This window comes from Drosophila miranda, chromosome XR, assembly GCF_003369915.1.
Source record: "Drosophila miranda strain MSH22 chromosome XR, D.miranda_PacBio2.1, whole genome shotgun sequence".
In the NCBI taxonomy this organism is placed as follows: Eukaryota; Metazoa; Arthropoda; class Insecta; order Diptera; family Drosophilidae; genus Drosophila; species Drosophila miranda.
The window spans coordinates 2995264-3013634 of record NC_046674.1 but is presented as its reverse complement, the minus strand read 5'-3'; the positions used below and the strand labels follow the sequence as shown (position 1 = coordinate 3013634).

The 18371-nt window shown below is 45.9% G+C and overlaps 2 protein-coding genes and 1 long non-coding RNA gene across 3 annotated transcripts; 2 read left to right on the top strand and 1 right to left on the bottom strand.

Annotated features, from left to right (window-relative positions):
- Positions 1-1333: 1333 nt before the first annotated feature.
- On the bottom strand, positions 1334-16042 carry LOC117186658. Its single transcript, XR_004471628.1, has 2 exons — positions 15930-16042; positions 1334-1435 (listed from the first exon to the last, which is right to left on the bottom strand). It is a non-coding gene; the product is annotated as an uncharacterized LOC117186658 (long non-coding RNA).
- Positions 3087-4040, top strand: LOC117186657 (ubiquitin-conjugating enzyme E2 D4-like). Its single transcript, XM_033387696.1, has 2 exons — positions 3087-3177; positions 3235-4040. Exon 2 carries the CDS (start codon positions 3244-3246, stop codon positions 3895-3897), a length of 654 nt encoding a protein of 217 aa, XP_033243587.1. The 5' UTR covers positions 3087-3177; positions 3235-3243; the 3' UTR covers positions 3898-4040.
- Positions 16043-16243: 201 nt separating the features above from the next.
- On the top strand, positions 16244-17331 carry LOC117186656 (ubiquitin-conjugating enzyme E2 D4-like). Its single transcript, XM_033387695.1, has 2 exons — positions 16244-16443; positions 16501-17331. Exon 2 carries the CDS (start codon positions 16510-16512, stop codon positions 17188-17190), a length of 681 nt encoding a protein of 226 aa, XP_033243586.1. The 5' UTR covers positions 16244-16443; positions 16501-16509; the 3' UTR covers positions 17191-17331.
- The last annotated feature ends 1040 nt before the right edge of the window (positions 17332-18371 follow it).

Sequence of the window (18371 nt, the reverse complement as noted above, 5' to 3'; positions counted from 1 at the left end):
TCACGCTTCGTTAACAAACTAAAATTCTAAACCAGAAAATGAAATAAATAATAAATAAATTTTTCCAACAATTTTTGATTGAAGATTGAAGTAAAAGTTTCTCAAATCTGTCCGCCCCAAAACACCCCAAGCCAATGTATCTACGAGTAGCTTTGTCATTTAACGCCAAGGATGGGGACTGGGGACGGCTTGATTTTCTAGCAGCTGATCTGTTGGAGATAGATATACTTCGTACAGTTCGTACCCAAAATTCTTTGAGCTTCGTACTGAAATTGAACGAGGGGGAACGTTGTGAGTTGCTGCTGCGACCGCAACTCTACATTTGTACCCGATACGTAGTCAGTGGGGCTACGGGAGAGACAGTAAACGTGTCTGAACATGTCGTCGGGCGCTTTGGAGCCACTGAAAATTGATTTGTTCCTTTTGGCTATAAAAGTGATACGATCTGATCCAGATTCGGCAATCTGGTACCTCGCATCTTCAATATTGTGGATGCCACAGGTTTTCGTCCTTTGTGGAGGCGGAAGAGGGTGTGGCGAAATGGTCAAGGTTCGGTATCACAGGAGTGTGGATTCCAAATTTGGTTGCTCTAGCACTTATAGTGTCTGTGGTCGAGGCGCTCATAGGGACGGACAGACAGACAGACGGACAGACGGACAGACGGACGGACGGACAGACAGACAGGGCTCAATCGACTCGGCTATTGATGCTGATCAAGCATATAAATACTTTATGGGGTCGGAAACGATTCCTTCTGGACGTTACACACATCCACTTTTACCACAAATCTAATATACCCCAATACTCATTTTGAGTATCGGGTATAAAAAGGACGCCACGGGGCCAACCAGAGTCAACAGGAGGTGGTGGCAGAGCAAATGCTCTTGCGGTACAGAGAATCAGCGAAATGATAAATGCAATTTGAAAGATGGCCAGCTACGAATGACCAGAGGCTCATATTCTGCAATCTATTTTAATGAGAGTAGAATTTAAAGCAAAATGAAAAAGGCCTTGCCGCCCTGCAATAATCCACAGTAGGAGCAAGGCCAATATAAATAGTGAGGCGAGTAACGCCCATACATTTCAATGGTCATATGCAGCCGATTTCCAGCCCTAAAATGTATGAGAATCGTGTTACATACCTGCCTCATGTATTGAACGAGACATCGGCTGGCTCATGATGCAATTATACAAGGTGGTGATGATTTTTCACGAAAAATCATGCATTTAATATAAAAAAGTAATACATTCAATTGTTTATTTTTCCAATTAGTTTTATTTATTAACAATTATTATTAATTATTGTCTAAGGATGCCAGAGCTTTGTATTTTGTGTCCCTTGCGCCCTTTTGAAAATAGCTATTCTTAATATTGTGAATAGCCTTCCGAATCACTTTTTCTGCTGGCTCGTTGGGTATTTTCATCTTCACCGCCGCTGAAATAATATGGATATATTATATATATGTACAATTACTATTAATTTGGTTCAATTGTATAAAAAGAAAGAATTTGTTCGATTTTTAAAACGGTTGTTTGTTTCAACAAAAACAACAATGTTCACTGTACGTCAGCGGTGGGCTGTTCATTTCCTCCAACAACAAAAACAAACGAGGGGGATCGTTGTGAGTTGCTGCGGACACCGCAACTCTACAGTTATACCCGATACTAAGTCAGTATGGCTCTCCTCCGGCAGACGCCGCTAATATTAAACGACACGACAAGGAGTGCGTGCGAGAGAGACAGAAAATCAGTCTGAGCGTGACGTCGGGCGCTGCGTAGCCAGTGCAAATTGATTTGTTCCTTTTGGCTATAAAAATGATCTGATCTGATCCAGATATAACTTCCATATAACTTCTCTGATCTGATAGATATGGTCGTTATCTATGATTCTGCGTTTTTAGTTTTCTCGTATCCTCAATATTGTGGATGCAACAGATTTTCGTCCTTTGTGGGGGCGGAAGGGGGTGGGGCGAAATTTTGAGATATACGTTTTATAGTGAGATCTAACAGGAGTGCGGATACCAAATTTGGTTACTCTAGCCTTAATAGTCTCTGAGATTTGTGAATATCCCCAGATTTTCATCCTTTGCGGGGGCGGAAGGGGGTGTGGCGAAATTTTGAAACAAACTCGTCTCGGTCCGATATATTAGGAGTGTGGATACCAAATTTGGTTGCTCTAGCTTTTATAGTCTCTGAGATCTAGGCGCTAATGTTTTTCTCCAAGCAAAGCCGGCTATGCTACGTGTGTGTTAGAGAGAGACAGGGCGAGAAAAAATTAAATTGTTTTCTTGATTCTGGCTATAATAATTATACGATCTGGTTCAGATTTTGCACTCTAGAAGATATAGTCATCTTCTACGATTCTGCGCTTTTAGTTTTCTCGTATCGTCGAAATTGTGGATGCCACAGATTTTCGCCCTTTGTGGGGGCGGAAGTGGGCGGGGCAAAGTTTTGAAATATTCTTGTAGCAGTGACATATCACAGAAGTCTGGATCCAAAACATCGTTGCTCTCGCTCTTATAGTCTTTGAGCACTAGGCGCTAAAGGGGACGGACAGACGGACAGACGGACAGACGGACGGACGGACAGACGGACCGACAGACATGGCTCAATCGACTCGGATATTGATGCTGATCAAGAATATATATACTTTATGGGGTCGGAAACGATTCCTTTTGGACGTTACACACATCCACTTTTACCACAAATCTAATATACCCCAATACTCATTTTGAGTATCGGGTATAAAAAGAGCTCTGTCGACGCAGGCGCAAAGAAGACGAAAAGATAAAACGAAGTTCTCTGCTACTGCGCACGGTCGGCAGAACCGAATTACGTTCGGCACGCGCGGAAAGGAAAGAAACAAAAGAAAAAACGAAGGGTTCGATTTGGCTGGCGTCAACGCCTAGATGACATTGTAGATGACATTCGTCATCGCTCACTGCTGGTACTGCAGGGCATTCACAAAGCATTCCAGACGAACTTCCCGGCTTTCAGTCCAAGAACTGAGGCTTTCTCTCTCGCTCTCACAGCCCGCTTTTCCAATAGGGCTGCCACTGTTTTTGCACACAGCTGAGCGGTGTGTGAAGTGTTTGAAAGCGAGTCAAAGGAAGCTCTGTCACACGGCTGTCATATGCTGTGACTCTCATTTTCATTTTAAGTGCTAGTTTGTTAGATGTAAGAGCGTTCGTAAGCAATAATTGTTTTCACCATCTGAAAAGTGTTTCTCAACAGTTTGCCGTCATGCCCCATCTCACTCCGAGAAGATTGAATTTCGATGCTGCCGCCCGAGCGCCCGCTGCCACCCAGGGCACCTACAGAGCTGTGCGCGATGCCGTGAACCCAAACCGCAACGACGCGGCGGAGCCTGCAAACGCTGGCCCTAGAGATGCGACTCAAAAAAATGGATTCAAAAATGATATGGGCCGCTGCCGCATCCGCAAGGAGTTAGCCAAAATGTCGAGCAAGCCGACGGAGGGGTGCACAGTGGAGTTGGTGGACGGCTCTATCTACACCTGGAGCGCCGTTATTCTAGGCCCCTCGAACACGCCCTATGAGGGCGGGCACTTTACGCTGGAAATAAGATTTCCGCTCAGCTACCCGTTCAAACCACCGATTCTTACATTCCGCACTAAGGTGTATCACTGCAACATAGACAATGGCAATATCTGTGTGGACATTCTGAGCTCAGCCTGGTCGCCGTCCCTGACCGTGGAGAAGATTCTGCTCTCCATCCAATCGCTGCTGTCGGACCCCAATTGCGACAGCCCCCTGAATTCCGCCGCGGCCGTAATGTACAAGAAAGACCGCGAGCAGTACGACCGCTTGGCACGCGAGTGGACCGATCGCTTCGCCAAGCCTGTCGCCCCCGCTCCCCCACAAACACCTCCACAATAGATGGACCACATTTTCAAAACGGATGGCTGGCACTAACCAACACCTACCACACCCCATACCCCTACCCCATATCAAACATACGAGCATGAGAACATAATACAAATGAAATGCTGTGCATTGTTGGCGTCACACATCGCACAAGACCTACAAAGTGTTTGATTTACTATTTTAGACCAGAATGCGCTCTGCTCGCTTCCGAGACGTCGAGAGTGTTGTCCACCTCCGCTGCGCGATATTTCAAGACTCCTGAAGCACTCCGCGCAGACGCCGCGGCGCCTCCGCAGTCTTAAAGATATGGTCATTCTCTACAATTCTACGTTTTTGGTTTTCTCATATCTTTAAAATTGTGGATGCCACAGATTTTCGTCCTTTGTGGGGGCGGAAGTGGGCGGGGCGAAGTTTTGAAATATTTTTTTAGCAGTGACATATCACAGAAGTCTGGATCCAAAACATCGTTGCTCTAGCTCTTATAGTCTTTGAGCACTAGGCGCTGAAGGGGACGGACAGACGGACCGACGGACAGACAGACAGGGCTCAATCGATTCGGCTATTGATGCTGATCAAGCATATATATACTTTATGGGGTCGGAAACGCTTCCTTCTGGACGTTACACACACTTTACCACTTTCCCCACAAATCCAGTATACCCCTGGACTCGTTTTGAGTATCGGGTATAAAAAGGAAGACAGGGACAGAGAGGGAGAGAGAGAGAGAGAGAATAAAAGAGAGTGGTGGCAATAAGAGAGTTCCATTGGCAGGCTTTTAGCTCTGCCATAATTCAGGCGATCCGATAAGCGATCTTAACTATCTACACGATCTCTGGGACAGACAGAGACAGCGAGAGAGAGAGAGAGGGAGAGGGAGAGAGAGGCTCCCAGAACGTTGCCGCAACTTGTTGCCAATTGCGGGATCTGCTGCTGTGACAATATTTGCATGCCGCAACGATCCGCTCCGTTCCGTTCCGATCCGATCCGATGCGATCCGTGGAGAGTGCGCGCGGCGGTATCTGCGGCATCATCTCATCATCGATATGCCATCAATGTGGAATGGTCGCAAATTATCTGGGGGTTTCTGCTGGCCTGGCCCCTTAAAAGCCTTCGAATGGAGCGAACCTCTTTGTGGCAGCTGCTGCTGCTGCTGCTGCGAACGAGGCACTGCATGTGTGTGTGTGTATCTGTGGGATAGTATCTGCGGGATTCGCGTACTGTGTTAATGCTTTTGTGACATTTTAAGGTTCAATTTGGCTAATACGAGTGTCTGTTGGCTTGTTGGCTTGTTGGCGGTGCAGATAAAAGTAATGATTGGCAGCAGCAGCGAACGAGAGCGTATCTGCGGGATACGCGAGTATCTTTGCCCCCTTAGCCCACAATTAACTTAATTACAATGCATCTCGCATTTCTCCCTCATGGGGGAATGCCCCATGCGTTCGATTCGAACGCCACCTCTCGATTTGTTTAAGACAACAAATGTCTCTCTTTTGGGAGGCGCCTCCTCCTGGCCGTTGTCTGGGGCATGCCCCCCAGTTGCCAGTGATTTTTGGTTGGCCAACTGTTGGCACAAATGTTATGCCAAATTGCAGCTACCGTTTTGCCACAGTCCCGACAGCCAGACAGACAGACAGCCGCTGTCGCTGTCGCTGCCGAAAGAGTATCTTGTAGATGCAGTCTCTCGCGGGGTCTCAGTGCTTTTTTTTCGTTTGGTATCGTTTTTTAATCTCTTTCTCTCTCTGCTGCGACGGCAGCGGCAGCGACTACCCGTGTTGCCCAAAATCGCTTTGGCAACGCAAGCGAGGGGCAGGCAGCAGCAGTGGCAGTGGCAGTGGCAGTGGCAGTGGCAGTGTTTGATCTCATCATCATCATCATCATCTTCGGGGCTTCGTTTGGTTCGATGGATCCTCCTTTGGCTGCTGCTCCTCTCTTCTGCCCCGCAACACAAAAAACACAGCAACAACTCTTTTTTTTGCTCCTTCTTTCTTCTGGCGGAAAGGACATCAAACAGAAGCGGCGATCGCTTCTAATTTGCATAAACATTCGTTTAACATTTATCCCCCAAAAACGTTTTCGTTGTCTCTCTCCCCCACCCCCCACCCCCCGACACTCTCCCCCCTCTCTCTCTCACTCCAAAAAGTCGTCATAATCTTGGAGGCAACAGTGTTTATTTTTGTGGCCGATTTCTTTTGGCTTCTGCGCGACTCCGCAAAAGAGCATTTAAGACCAAAAATAAGAACCCGCTTTCCGGCTGCCACTGCTGCCACAATTGCCAGGCAAATCATCAGCTGGAAGGAGTGGAGGCCAGCAACAACAGTAGCCAGAAATCGATGCTAATCTTTGGGGCAAGAAGCCGAAATGTTGCCGCTCGAAGCTTGCCCTTGGATGCCCTGTAAAAACGAAAGATTCGGGACTTGGGATTATGATGGGGATCCTCCCGGATCCTCAAACCTTTTCCCTGTCTAGATCGAAGCCGCTTGAGTCTGGATTTCTTTGGGGGTCCCCCTTTAGAGGTCTGGCTTCCTTGTCCCTCAAGTTTCCCTGAAAGAGTATTTCCGATTCCTCTAAAATACAAAAAAAATACCAAAAAATGTCGACAAACCAATGAATGGAGTTGTCGTTGTGGCTCATTCGATTCTCGCTGCTGCTTTGCATTCGTCCTTTATCGGTGGTCGGTGGTCGATGGTCTATGGAGGATGGAGGATGGAGGATGGTCGATGGCCTATGGAATATGGCTAACAACTCAATCTCCAACGGGTTCTCAGCGCGTTTTGGGGAAGCCTTTGGCGGATAGACACGCGATCGGCTGTTCCCATAACTGGCACGAAAATGAAGACCCCCCCCCCATCGTAACTCCTCCCACCTGCCACATTTGCTGGCATGTTGCACATGTTGTGGCACAGCTGTCAGGGAAAACAAATACAAATTGCAATTTTCTGATGCCGAATCTGAATCTGAATCAGAATTCAGGTCGCCATGGAATGGTGGAGCGGTTGAAGGGGTATAGGGGGTACGGGGGTACGGGGGTACGGAAAGGGGGGGCGGGCGTCACTTTGCAGAGAGGAAATGATTCGATTTGGGGCCAGAAGGAGAATGAGATGGGGCGGCAGATCTCTGTAAATCCCCACAGGAGATCCCCGATTGGAGATCTTTTGGGAGCCGCATAGGAGCGGCCCTTGAAGGACTCAGAGCTGATCATTCACACTTTTAAAGTGCATCTTTGGATGGGACCTTCTGGGATTCCCTCCCTCCCTTTTCACATTTTTGCCAGCACGAAAAACCCAAACAATCGATATGGACAATTATCTAGCATTAAGTGCCACAAATTAGCATTATTTCCACCACCCCCCCCCCCCCCCCCCCCCCGTTTGTGCACCGCAAATGTGTTGCAAGTTGTCAACTCTTGAGGTGCACCGTGCACCGCGGCAGCCCCTCCCCTGTGGCAGCCAACTGTCTGCCTCGCCGCCGTTGATTGGCGTTTGAGTTGCGCGTGCGACTGCGCGTCCGCGTCCGCGTTTCGTTCGAAACAATTAATTTGAATAATTAGCAGCCGAACGATGAGAGCAGACAACAGCAACAACAAATGCAGCCACACTTGCAACTGCAACACGAGACGGGCAGACAGACGGACGGGCAGACGGACGGACAGACGGACAGACGGACGGACGGACGGACGAGTGCAGACTGCTTTCAACTTCTTGTCGATGATTGTGTCACGCCAACAGAAGTTAAGGCCAGGCCAACGTCAAAGTCAAAGACGAAAGGCGGCAATCGGCAATCGGCAATCGGCATTCGGCAGAGGAGAGGTGCGCCTCTATAAAAAATGCATTTGGCACTTGAGAATTTATGTGCCTGCCCCCCTGCCCCCCTGCCCCGCTGCCCCCTGCTTATTGCCACTGGGGGCGCACAGGGAATGAATCTCTCTCGCTGGCTCTCTTTCTGGATGGCTGTCTGGTTGGAGTCTCTGGTATCCTCCGAGTCCATGGAGTCCATGGAGTACGTCACGCGAAATGATGAATTACTCGCCGGGGACGCGCGTCACTCTTTGATGAGAAACGACAGCGTGAAATTAGACAAAAGCAGAGGGGGAGGAAGGTGTGTGTGTGTGTGCCACATGTGCAACTCCATCGTCCGTATGTCTGTCTGTCTGTCTGCTCGGGGGTTGCAAGAGCAACTCTCCAAGCGGCGGCTAGGACGCGCCATGACTTAATGAAGATGACGACGACGCGACCGCTCGAAGGAGGCTCCTCGAAGGCACAGACAGGACGGGCGGGACAGGCAGGACGGGCGGGACAGGCAGGACAGACAGGAGGCGTGTGTTTTAATCCTTCAACCTTCCATCCATAGAGCAGCCGCCGAGTGCCTAGGTGTTGCTGTGTTGCACGGTTGTCACTGCAACACACACGCACACACACACACGACACGACACGAGGAGAGGCGTTAATTTATTACAAATTATTATGATTCCTCTTTTGTGCGCGATTTTTTCCGCATTTTTAGCCGCTGCCACATGCAACAGAAGGGGCCAAGGCAGTGGCAACATCGGTTACTGCTGCAACAGCAACAACAACAACAACAACAACAACAACAAGCGACTCGTTGAAGACGTCTAGACACAAATGCACTTCAAAGGTTAAAAACATGATAAATGTCGCCTGTCGCTTGTCGTTTGTCGTTTTGTTGCATTTTGTGACGTGACAACTTTCATGTTGCTTGCTTACTGCTTGCCGCAGCTGCAACACTTTGGGGCATGGCCATTGTCAACAAATTAATCAAAGACGTGCAGCAATTAAAGGCAACAAAGGCACAGCCCCCAAAGGATGGGCCCAGATGCTCGAGGGAGGAATGGCTCTGGTCGGTCTGATGTGTGGGAAACAGGAAATCCATGGAGGCTGCCACTCCTGGCTCCAACAGCCTCCTACTGCCACTCGATTTACTCGATTTTCCCATTCTAATTTCATGTTTCTCTAATTGTGATTCCCATTTCCCTGCCATTCGAATGAACAGAAAAACTTGTCCATTCTCCCCCCCCCCCCCACACACCCCGGGCCACAGAATGGGGGACCCCAAGATGTGGCTTCATATTCGTCTGTGCGAGATGTTGCCTCAATTGGTGGCTGGCATTCCTCGTGCGAATATGATGTGGCGGCGATCGTGTATGGACCGCAAACTGCGACACCAACGACCGCAAATGCAACAACTGCCACAGCAACAGCAACAACAGAAACAACAGTAACAACAGCAACACTAACAAGCGGACGTTTTTAGCCAAATTAAGTTGTTGTCCAGAGTTTGCGGTTGTTCATATGTGTGTGCCTCTCGTACGCACAGCGGGTTGCAAATAACAATCTCCACAGCCACTGCAACAGCTAGAGGCAGCAACAGCAACAACAGCAACAGCAGAAACAACAATTGCAATTGCAACAATAATTCCAAGAACAACAGACACGAAAAACTCACTTCAATACAAAAAATACACTGCACTGTGGAGGCTTCAACAACAACAACAACAACAACAGCCATTGCAATGATTCCAACAGCAACAACAACAACAACAAATTCATTTATTTTTAACAACTACAACAACAATTGCCTAGAAAATCATTTCAACAACCATTCCAACGCCTACAAAAATCAGAAAATACAACAACAATTCCAACACCAACAGCAATCAAATATTCGAAAGAAAAAAAACCCACAAGAAATAATTACAAAGGCAAAAAAAACCAAAAAAAAAAACCAATTGAGCTCTCGTATTCGTTTATTTTCTTACCATTCGATATTTTCAGCGTCTTTTTTTTGTGTTTTTTTTTCCACCATAAAAATTGTCAATATCTGACACATTTTACGCGGCGTTAAACAGCGAATAAAGAGCCAGGAAAATATTCAGCGGCAGAGTTCAAGAAATTCCGAAATTTATCAATTGAGTTGCAGAAAATGGGAAAGGATTTGGTTGGGTGTCTTGTAGAAATATTAACGACAGAATACCCTGGACTCGAGCGAGGTACATATACGGTTGAAGAGCATTCGAGAAGATATGAGAGATACCCTCTAAAGGATATTCAGGATATGTTTGTTGTTTTCCGTGAGAAAAAGCCACGAACTCAAAGAATATCTAATAGGAAAAAAGGTATTCGAAATGTAATCTTCAAGGAATATCCATCGAATGTATTCCTTATGGGGGGACAATCGTACAAATTGCGGGTGCTAAAAAGCTACATGAAGGATTTTTTAAGAATTATTTTTATATCATAAATTAGCTTTTGGTTAGCCCTATAATTGGTGTTAAGGATTTATAGGAAAATCAGCGAAATTTGGAATTTTTAAGATTGGGCTAATTTTTTATTTTCTTTTATTTTTTTTTTAATTTTAACTTTTATTTTTTTTTTAGCTATTTTAATATTTGGAAAAAAAAATAAATACAAAGTGAAATTTTTCTTATTTTATTCGGTTTTCCCATCAGAGTTTATATATGTATATAATATCTTATAAAAGATAATTATTAAAAAGGTTAAATATCTTTGCCGATTTGTTCTTCGAAAAATATACCTCTCTTGGGGCCTTCTCCGTTCTCTGTTCCATCTGTTGGAATTTTTCTTGTTTCATTCCTGCCTGGCATACCCCTCCACAGCAGCCGAGGGTAGCTCTGCCACATGGCTTCCCCCCAATTAAAAATAAGAGAATTATTAACTTAATTTTGCTAGTCGCGAAAATACTCATACTTTTGTTTTTGTTTTTTTTTTTTTGCGGCGATTACGAAATATTCGATTCGTTGTGGCCGCCGCCGCATCGACTGGGGGCACGGAGGGGTGGGGGACAGCCGTTTGGACAGCCAAAAATTATTAACTAAAAAACACAGAAATTGCAAAAAGATTGCCTGGAAATTGACATTTGCTCGTTAATGTGTGCCGTGCTGCATGCCCCGCCGCCACTTGGTGGCCACCGCTCTGGCCCTGGCTATGGCTGTGGCTCTGGCTGTGGCTCTTGGTCCCATGGCTTCGGGCCAAGATTCGACTCCACTCGAGCAGCAGCTGACCAACCGATCGACCGACTCTTGCCTCGTTTGTCGGCATCGCATGCGACTGCCAATAATTTAGAGCTTTTAATAAAAATGTTGCTGCTGTTGCCGTTGCTGTTGCAGCCACAACAGCAACAACAGCAGCAACAGCAATAAGCAGCAACACCGTTGGCGGTGGCAGCTTCGCGTTCGATTCGCGGTGACTGTTGCAAGATTTATATCATAATTTATTTATTAATTTCATTAAGTAAATTTTATTTGATGAATGACGCTGTCTTTTTGGTCTTTTTCCGTCGCCTTGCAGCACCGCTCCGCCCCCCACCGATTGCCGAAATGTTTATTGTTGCCGTCTGCTGTGATTTTTTTTTGTGGCCAACAGCGGCGGCAGCGGCACTAAAGAGATGCCATAAATAATGCACCCGAAATTAATGTGGGAGTCAAATTGGTCGGGAAATATTTAATTGGATTTGGACTTGGAATTGAATACCAATTAGAGGGTATTTTGAGATTATGGAGTGGCACCTCCACCATGATACCACCCTATATAGTCTATAATCTGTGGGGATAGTGCTTGGCCCGGTGGGAGAAGCGCCTACACGGTGGTCAAAGACCAAGGACATGGCCCCAGTGGAAGGGCGCACAGAGGCTCGCAAGGCATTTGACCAGCCGACCAGCTCCGGAGAGCCGGAGAGCCTGCCGACGAAGGATACCAAACTGAAGTGGCTCCTCCTTTGGCGAAGAAGGATGTGCCTGTAGAAGGTACCAAATAAGCGATCACATCTGAGAGAGATCCAATAATAAAGAATTTTACGCGAATTTTCATGGACCGAAAATGGAAGATTATTTTTGGATTATTTTTTGTAGCCAAAATAATCGTAACACAGCTCTAAGGATAGTCTCCATTTGTGATGGAAATGTGTGCATTTGTTCTCCGCTTCCCCCCCGCTTATAGAGGGTGTACAGAGGGGAGGGTAGAAGAAAAGAAAGCCACGACTTTGGGGGCAATAATCGGCCGAGATGCATCCAATATTTCCGTGTATATAGATCGTTGATGATTATACGATAAGTGGGCTTCCAAAGGAATGCTCCAATTTCTCCAAGGAGGTCCCTGATGCTCCCTGATCCTTCCTGCGACCTGTCCTGGGATCTGCTTCGAATTCGAATCCCCTCGAGCACTCGTCTGAGCAATCTTCCGATTAGTTTTAATTCGTATCGATTTAATTTGCAACACAAAAGACCGACCCGACCCGACCCGATCCGACCCGACCCGGCCCGGCCACTTGTTGCACAGAAAAACGAAACAAAAAACAAAAGACCCAAGACCCAAGGCAGCGGAAAATTCTTATAGGAAAATCGTTGGATTATAAAAGTTAATGGCATCGTGAATAATGGCCGCACAATTTGGGCAGACATCAAAAAATGATTAAAAATGCATTTAGATTTATATTCAATAATAAAGCCGAAATAATAACAACAACGAAATGCAGCATCGCATAAATTTGGCAAACAAAACGGCCCCCCAGACGAAATCCCCCATCGAATTGTTGAATGTTTAATGTTTTGCGCCATCTCATGGCAACACCAACAACACCAACAAATATCTTTTAGAATAGCAAAAAAGATACAACAACAAAATAAACTACAACAATGAAGAAAAATCAAAAGCCCATAAAACTGACGACTAAAATCAATTGCGACGCTAAACTTTAATGCTCCAACAACGGATGAGGGGCCCAGGGGGGGGGGGGGGGGGGCGGCTGGTTGTGGATCGGTGGTGCAGTGGGAGAGGTGGCTGTCCGTCTGTCTGTGGCAAGCGAAAAGCTACCAAAATTGAAGGTTTCAGCCGCACAAACAGAAACGGACGGGCCTCTTGCCAAATTCAATGGATTTTACTTTTCGTTTAGCCAAAAAAAACACAAAAAAAAAACAAGCAGGCAGAAAATAAACCGAAACGCTGTGGCTATGGCTGCTGCCTGTCGTGACCAATTAGTGATCCAACTGGGGAATCGGCTATGAGCGAGGGGGAGGAGGAGGCGTGGTCGCGCAGGCGCACGTCAGAGCCAAAGCCACAGCCACAGCCAGAGACAGAGCCAGAGACAGAGACAGAGCCAGAGACGGGAATAAAGACAGAAAAACGCCAGCAAAGACCCGAACCGGGGCCGCGCAGACCGAGGCGCACTTTACATTCAAATATTTTGTGACACAAAACGTTTGTTGCTGTTGCTGTGGCAGTTGCAGCTCTCTTGTGGCAGCATTGGCTGCTGCTGGGGGTCTTTCTGTGGGTCTCGCTGCATATTTGTTTTTTGGCTTTTGTCTGTGGCAAATCTTTGGCCATTTTTCTAGTTTTTGGGCGTGTTCTTCGGGCGGTGCCCCCATGCGTTTAAATGCCTCGTATACCCTATCGCAGAACGATAGGGTCTGCTGCCCTGGAGTGCCCTCTAAGCTCCGGAAGATCTGTCGCCCAAAAAGTGAAGGTTCAACGCTCAGAGATGGTCAGAGAAGAAAATGCGGTGACTGCGCCATCATTGAGAGAAGTGTCTACTAATGCCACAGTGCCACTGATATAAGATCCAAAAGCAGTATCCAAAAAGATTTATATAATGATCTTAAATCGGATGGAAAACAACTAAAATGGAATTTAAAGAATATTTCAAAAATTATCTAAAAAGTATAGAAGTATAACCTCAAAGCGCTTAAAATTATGTATCTAAAAAGTATCTTAAGAATTGGATACATAAAACATTTAAAAAATACAAGAGATAACCTCAAAACGGTCTAAATATTTAGCTACAAACTATGTAAATAAGCCACCTCTAAAATGCTCTAAAAGTGGTCTTAAATGTGATCTTAATTATTTGAAAATGATCTAAAAACGCATCGTCAAAAAAGGAAAATATATAAAAATGAATAAAAATCGAGGCCCAAAAATTATCTAAAAGTTGTATTGTTTTATTTATTTATTTCTATTTATTATTTTAAATCAATTTTAAATGCAATGCAAGAGATTAGTTGATGAAATAATTTCCAATATTTCAGATAAATGGAATAAAGGATAGTGCATCGAGAGTGCGGCTTACAGGGGAATTATCTTTGGCTTTCCTTAATTTAGTGTCCGTTTTTCAATTTAAGTTTCTCGCATATTAGTCAGCAGCATGCCACAAACAGCAGCAGCGGCAGCATCGAAGCGGAACCCATGGCAGGGGTTCGCTCCCATGACTCATTTTGGCTGATGCGCGCGACATTAAGAGGCAAAAAAGCAGCAGAAACGGGCAAGCGGCCAAACGGCCAAACACTCACTTGACTCGAAAAATCTGCAGAGAGAAATAACTGTCGGACTGTGCAACACAGAACACAGGCAACACTAATTGCTGGAAAATTGCAAACACAGAGATGGAGAGAGAGAGAGAAGGATGAGGAGGAGGAGGAGGAGGAGGAGGAGGAGGAGGAGAATGGAGCCACATGGGATAGTGGATGGTGGGGGCATGCAGCCAGGAGGCAGACATACATAGAACAAACAGCAGAACACAAAAATCACAACAGCAGCGGCAGCGGCAGCGGCAGCGTTGTGTTTAACCAGAAAAAATCTTAACGGAATGAATGCAACAAACGAACAAAACAAGCAACAACGAAGCCTGCAACACACAGTCGTTGCAACAGCAGCAGCAACAGCAACAAAAGCTGCAAACAACTCAATTAACACAAAACAAAGCAGCAGAACATCGCGAATTTTTGTTTGTTGTATTTTTGGATTGTCTCCTGTCTCCTGTCTCCTGTGCAACATAACCCTTTTTATACCCGATACTCAAAATGAGTATTGCGGTATATTAGATTTGGAAAATATGAAAAAACTCGTGCAGCCGTCGCATAAAAAATAAAACTATGTACTAATAAGCAAAAACAAGGTAGAAAAAATTGAGCAAACTAACGTCGTTAGCAGCAAGAACGATGGGGAACGTTGTGAGTTGCTGTGGACACCGCAACTCTACAGTTATACCCGATACTAAGTCAGTATGGCTCTCCTCCGGCAGACGCCGCTAATATTAAACGACACGACAAGGAGTGCGTGCGAGAGAGACAGAAAATCAGTCTGAGCATGACGTCGGGGGCTGCGTAGCCAGTGCAAATTGATTTGTTCCTTTTGGCTATAAAAATGATCTGATCTGATCCAGATTCAGCAATCTGATATATATGATCATTATCTATGATTCTGCGTTTTTAGTTTTCTCGTATCCTCAATATTGTGGATGCAACAGATTTTCGTCCTTTGTGGGGGCGGAAGGGGGTGGGGCGAAATTTTGAGATATACGTTTTATAGTGAGATCTAACAGGAGTGCGGATACCAAATTTGGTTACTCTAGCCTTAATAGTCTCTGAGATTTGTGAATATCCCCAGATTTTCATCCTTTGCGGGGGCGGAAGGGGGTGTGGCGAAATTTTGAAACAAACTCGTCTCGGTCCGATATATTAGGAGTGTGGATACCAAATTTGGTTGCTCTAGCTTTTATAGTCTCTGAGATCTAGGCGCTAATGTTTTACTCTAAGCAAAGCCGGCTATGCTACGTGTGTGTTAGAGAGAGACAGGGCGAGAAAAAACGATTCCTTTTGGACGTTACACACATCCACTTTTACCACAAATCTAATATACCCCAATACTCATTTTGAGTATCGGGTATAAACACGCGCAAAAAAATGTACCTGCTCGAGCCAAGCCGCACAAAAAGGGGTTACTTTTTGTTGCTTTTCTTTTGTTGTTTTTTTGCTGCTGGACTGCTCAAAAATTGCAATTTCGTGCCCTCCGCAAATTATAACAATTTAATTCGCTAATACGGACTTACATTCTATTTCTTTATTCTTCTTTTATTCCCGAGCATACGAGAAGAATAAAGTATAATGTGAATGCAGCGAAACATTAATATACATAATTTGAACACAGTTTTTTCACATATTTGACTTTTTATACAATTGAGATTTTCTTTACCACGCACACGCGCACACATATTATTAATTATTTAAACACTGCACTTACCTGATAATAATAAAATTCACAGCACTTTCGCTTCGTTTGCGCACAATTTGACGATTGCAAATAGCAAATGCAAAGCGAAGAAAGAAAAAGAGCTCTGTCGACGCAGGCGCAAAGAAGACGAAAAGATAAAACGAAGTTCTCTGCTACTGCGCACGGTCGGCAGAACCGAATTACGTTCGGCACGCGCGGAAAGGAAAGAAACAAAAGAAAAAACGAAGGGTTCGATTTGGCTGGCGTCAACGCCTAGATAACATTGTAGATGACATTCGTCATCGCTCACTGCTGGTACTGCAGGGCATTCACGAAGCATTCCAGACGAACTTCCCGGCTTTCAGTCCAAGAACTGAGGCTTTCTCTCTCGCTCTCACAGCCCGCTTTTCCAATAGGGCTGCCACTGTTTTTGCACACAGCTGAGCGGTGTGTGAAGTGTTGGAAGCGAGTCAAAGGAAGCTCTGTCACACGGCTGTCATATGCTGTGACTCTCATTTTCATTTTAAGTGCTAGTTTGTTAGATGTAAGAGCGTTCGTAAGCAATAATTGTTTTCACCATCTGAAAAGTGTTTCTCAACAGTTTGCCGTCATGCCGAGGGTGCCCCGAGTACTTTTGAGAAGATTGAGAATCGATGCTGCCACCGGAGCGCCCGTTGCCGCCCGAGCGCCCGCTGCCACCCAGGGCACCTACAGAGCTGTGCGCGATGCCGTGAACCCAAACCGCAACGACGCGGCGGAGCCTGCAAACGCTGGCCCAAGAGATGCGACTCAAGAAAATGGATTCGAGAATGATATAGGCCGCTGCCGCATCCGCAAGGAGTTAGCCAAAATGTTGAGCAAGCCGACGGAGGGGTGCACAGTGGAGTTGGTGGACGGCTCTATCTACACCTGGAGCGCCGTTATTCTAGGCCCCTCGAACACACCCTATGAGGGCGGGCACTTTTCGCTGGAAATAAGATTTCCGCTCAGCTACCCGTTCAAACCACCGATGCTTACATTCCGCACTAAGGTGTATCACTGCAACATAGACAATGGCAATATCTGTGTGGACATTCTGAGCTCAGCCTGGTCGCCGTCCCTGACCGTGGAGAAGATTCTGCTCTCCATCCAATCGCTGCTGTCGGACCCCAATTGCGACAGCCCCCTGAATTCCGCCGCGGCCGTAATGTACAAGAAAGACCGCGAGCAGTACGACCGCTTGGCACGCGAGTGGACCGATCGCTTCGCCAAGCCTGTCGCCCCCACTCCCCCACAAACACCTCCACAATAGATGGACCACATTTTCAAAACGGATGGCTGGCACTAACCAACACCTACCACACCCCACACCCCTACCCCATATCAAACATACGAGCATGAGAACATAATACAAATGAATTGCTGTGCATTGTTGGCGTCACACATCACACAAGACCTGCAAAGTGTTTGATTTACTATTTTAGACCAGAATGCGCTCTGCTCGCTTCCGAGACGTCGAGAGTGTTGTCCACCTCCGCTGCGCGATATTTCAAGACTCCTGAAGCACTCCGCGCAGACGCCGCGGCGCCTCCGCAGTCTTAAAGATATGGTCATTCTCTACAATTCTACGTTTTTGGTTTTCTCATATCTTTAAAATTGTGGATGCCACAGATTTTCGTCCTTTGTGGGGGCGGAAGTGGGCGGGGCGAAGTTTTGAAATATTTTTGTAGCAGTGACATATCACAGAAGTCTGGATCCAAAACATCGTTGCTCTAGCTCTTATAGTCTTTGAGCACTAGGCGCTGAAGGGGACGGACAGACGGACAGACGGACGGACGGACAGACAGACAGACGGACAGACAGACATGGCTCAATCGACTCGGCTATTGATGCTGATCAAGCATATATATACTTTATGGGGTCGGAAACGATTCCTTCTGGACGTTACACACATCCACTTTTACCACAAATCTAATATACCCCAATACTCATTTTGAGTATCGGGTATAAAAAGGACGCCACGGGGCCAACCAGAGTCAACAGGAGGTGGTGGCAGAGCAAATGCTCTTGCGGTACAGAGAATCAGCGAAATGATAAATGGAATTTGAAAGATGGCCAGCTACGAATGACCAGAGGCTCATATTCTGCAATCTATTTTAATGAGAGTAGAATTTAAAGCAAAATGAAAAAGGCCTTGCCGCCCTGCAATAATCCACAGTAGGAGCAAGGCCAATATAAATAGTGAGGCGAGTAACGCCCATACATTTCAATGGTCATATGCAGCCGATTTCCAGCCCTAAAATGTATGAGAATCGTGTTACATACCTGCCTCATGTATTGAACGAGACATCGGCTGGCTCATGATGCAATTATACAAGGTGGTGATGATTTTTCACGAAAAATCATGCATTTAATATAAAAAAGTAATACATTCAATTGTTTATTTTTCCAATTAGTTTTATTTATTAACAATTATTATTAATTATTGTCTAA

What these genes read in the sequence shown, in the direction of transcription:
- LOC117186656 (XM_033387695.1), top strand. Translation starts at nt 16,510, where the DNA reads ATGCCGAGGGTGCCCCGAGTACTTTTGAGAAGATTGAGAATCGATGCT.
- LOC117186657 (XM_033387696.1), top strand. Translation starts at nt 3,244, where the DNA reads ATGCCCCATCTCACTCCGAGAAGATTGAATTTCGATGCTGCCGCCCGA.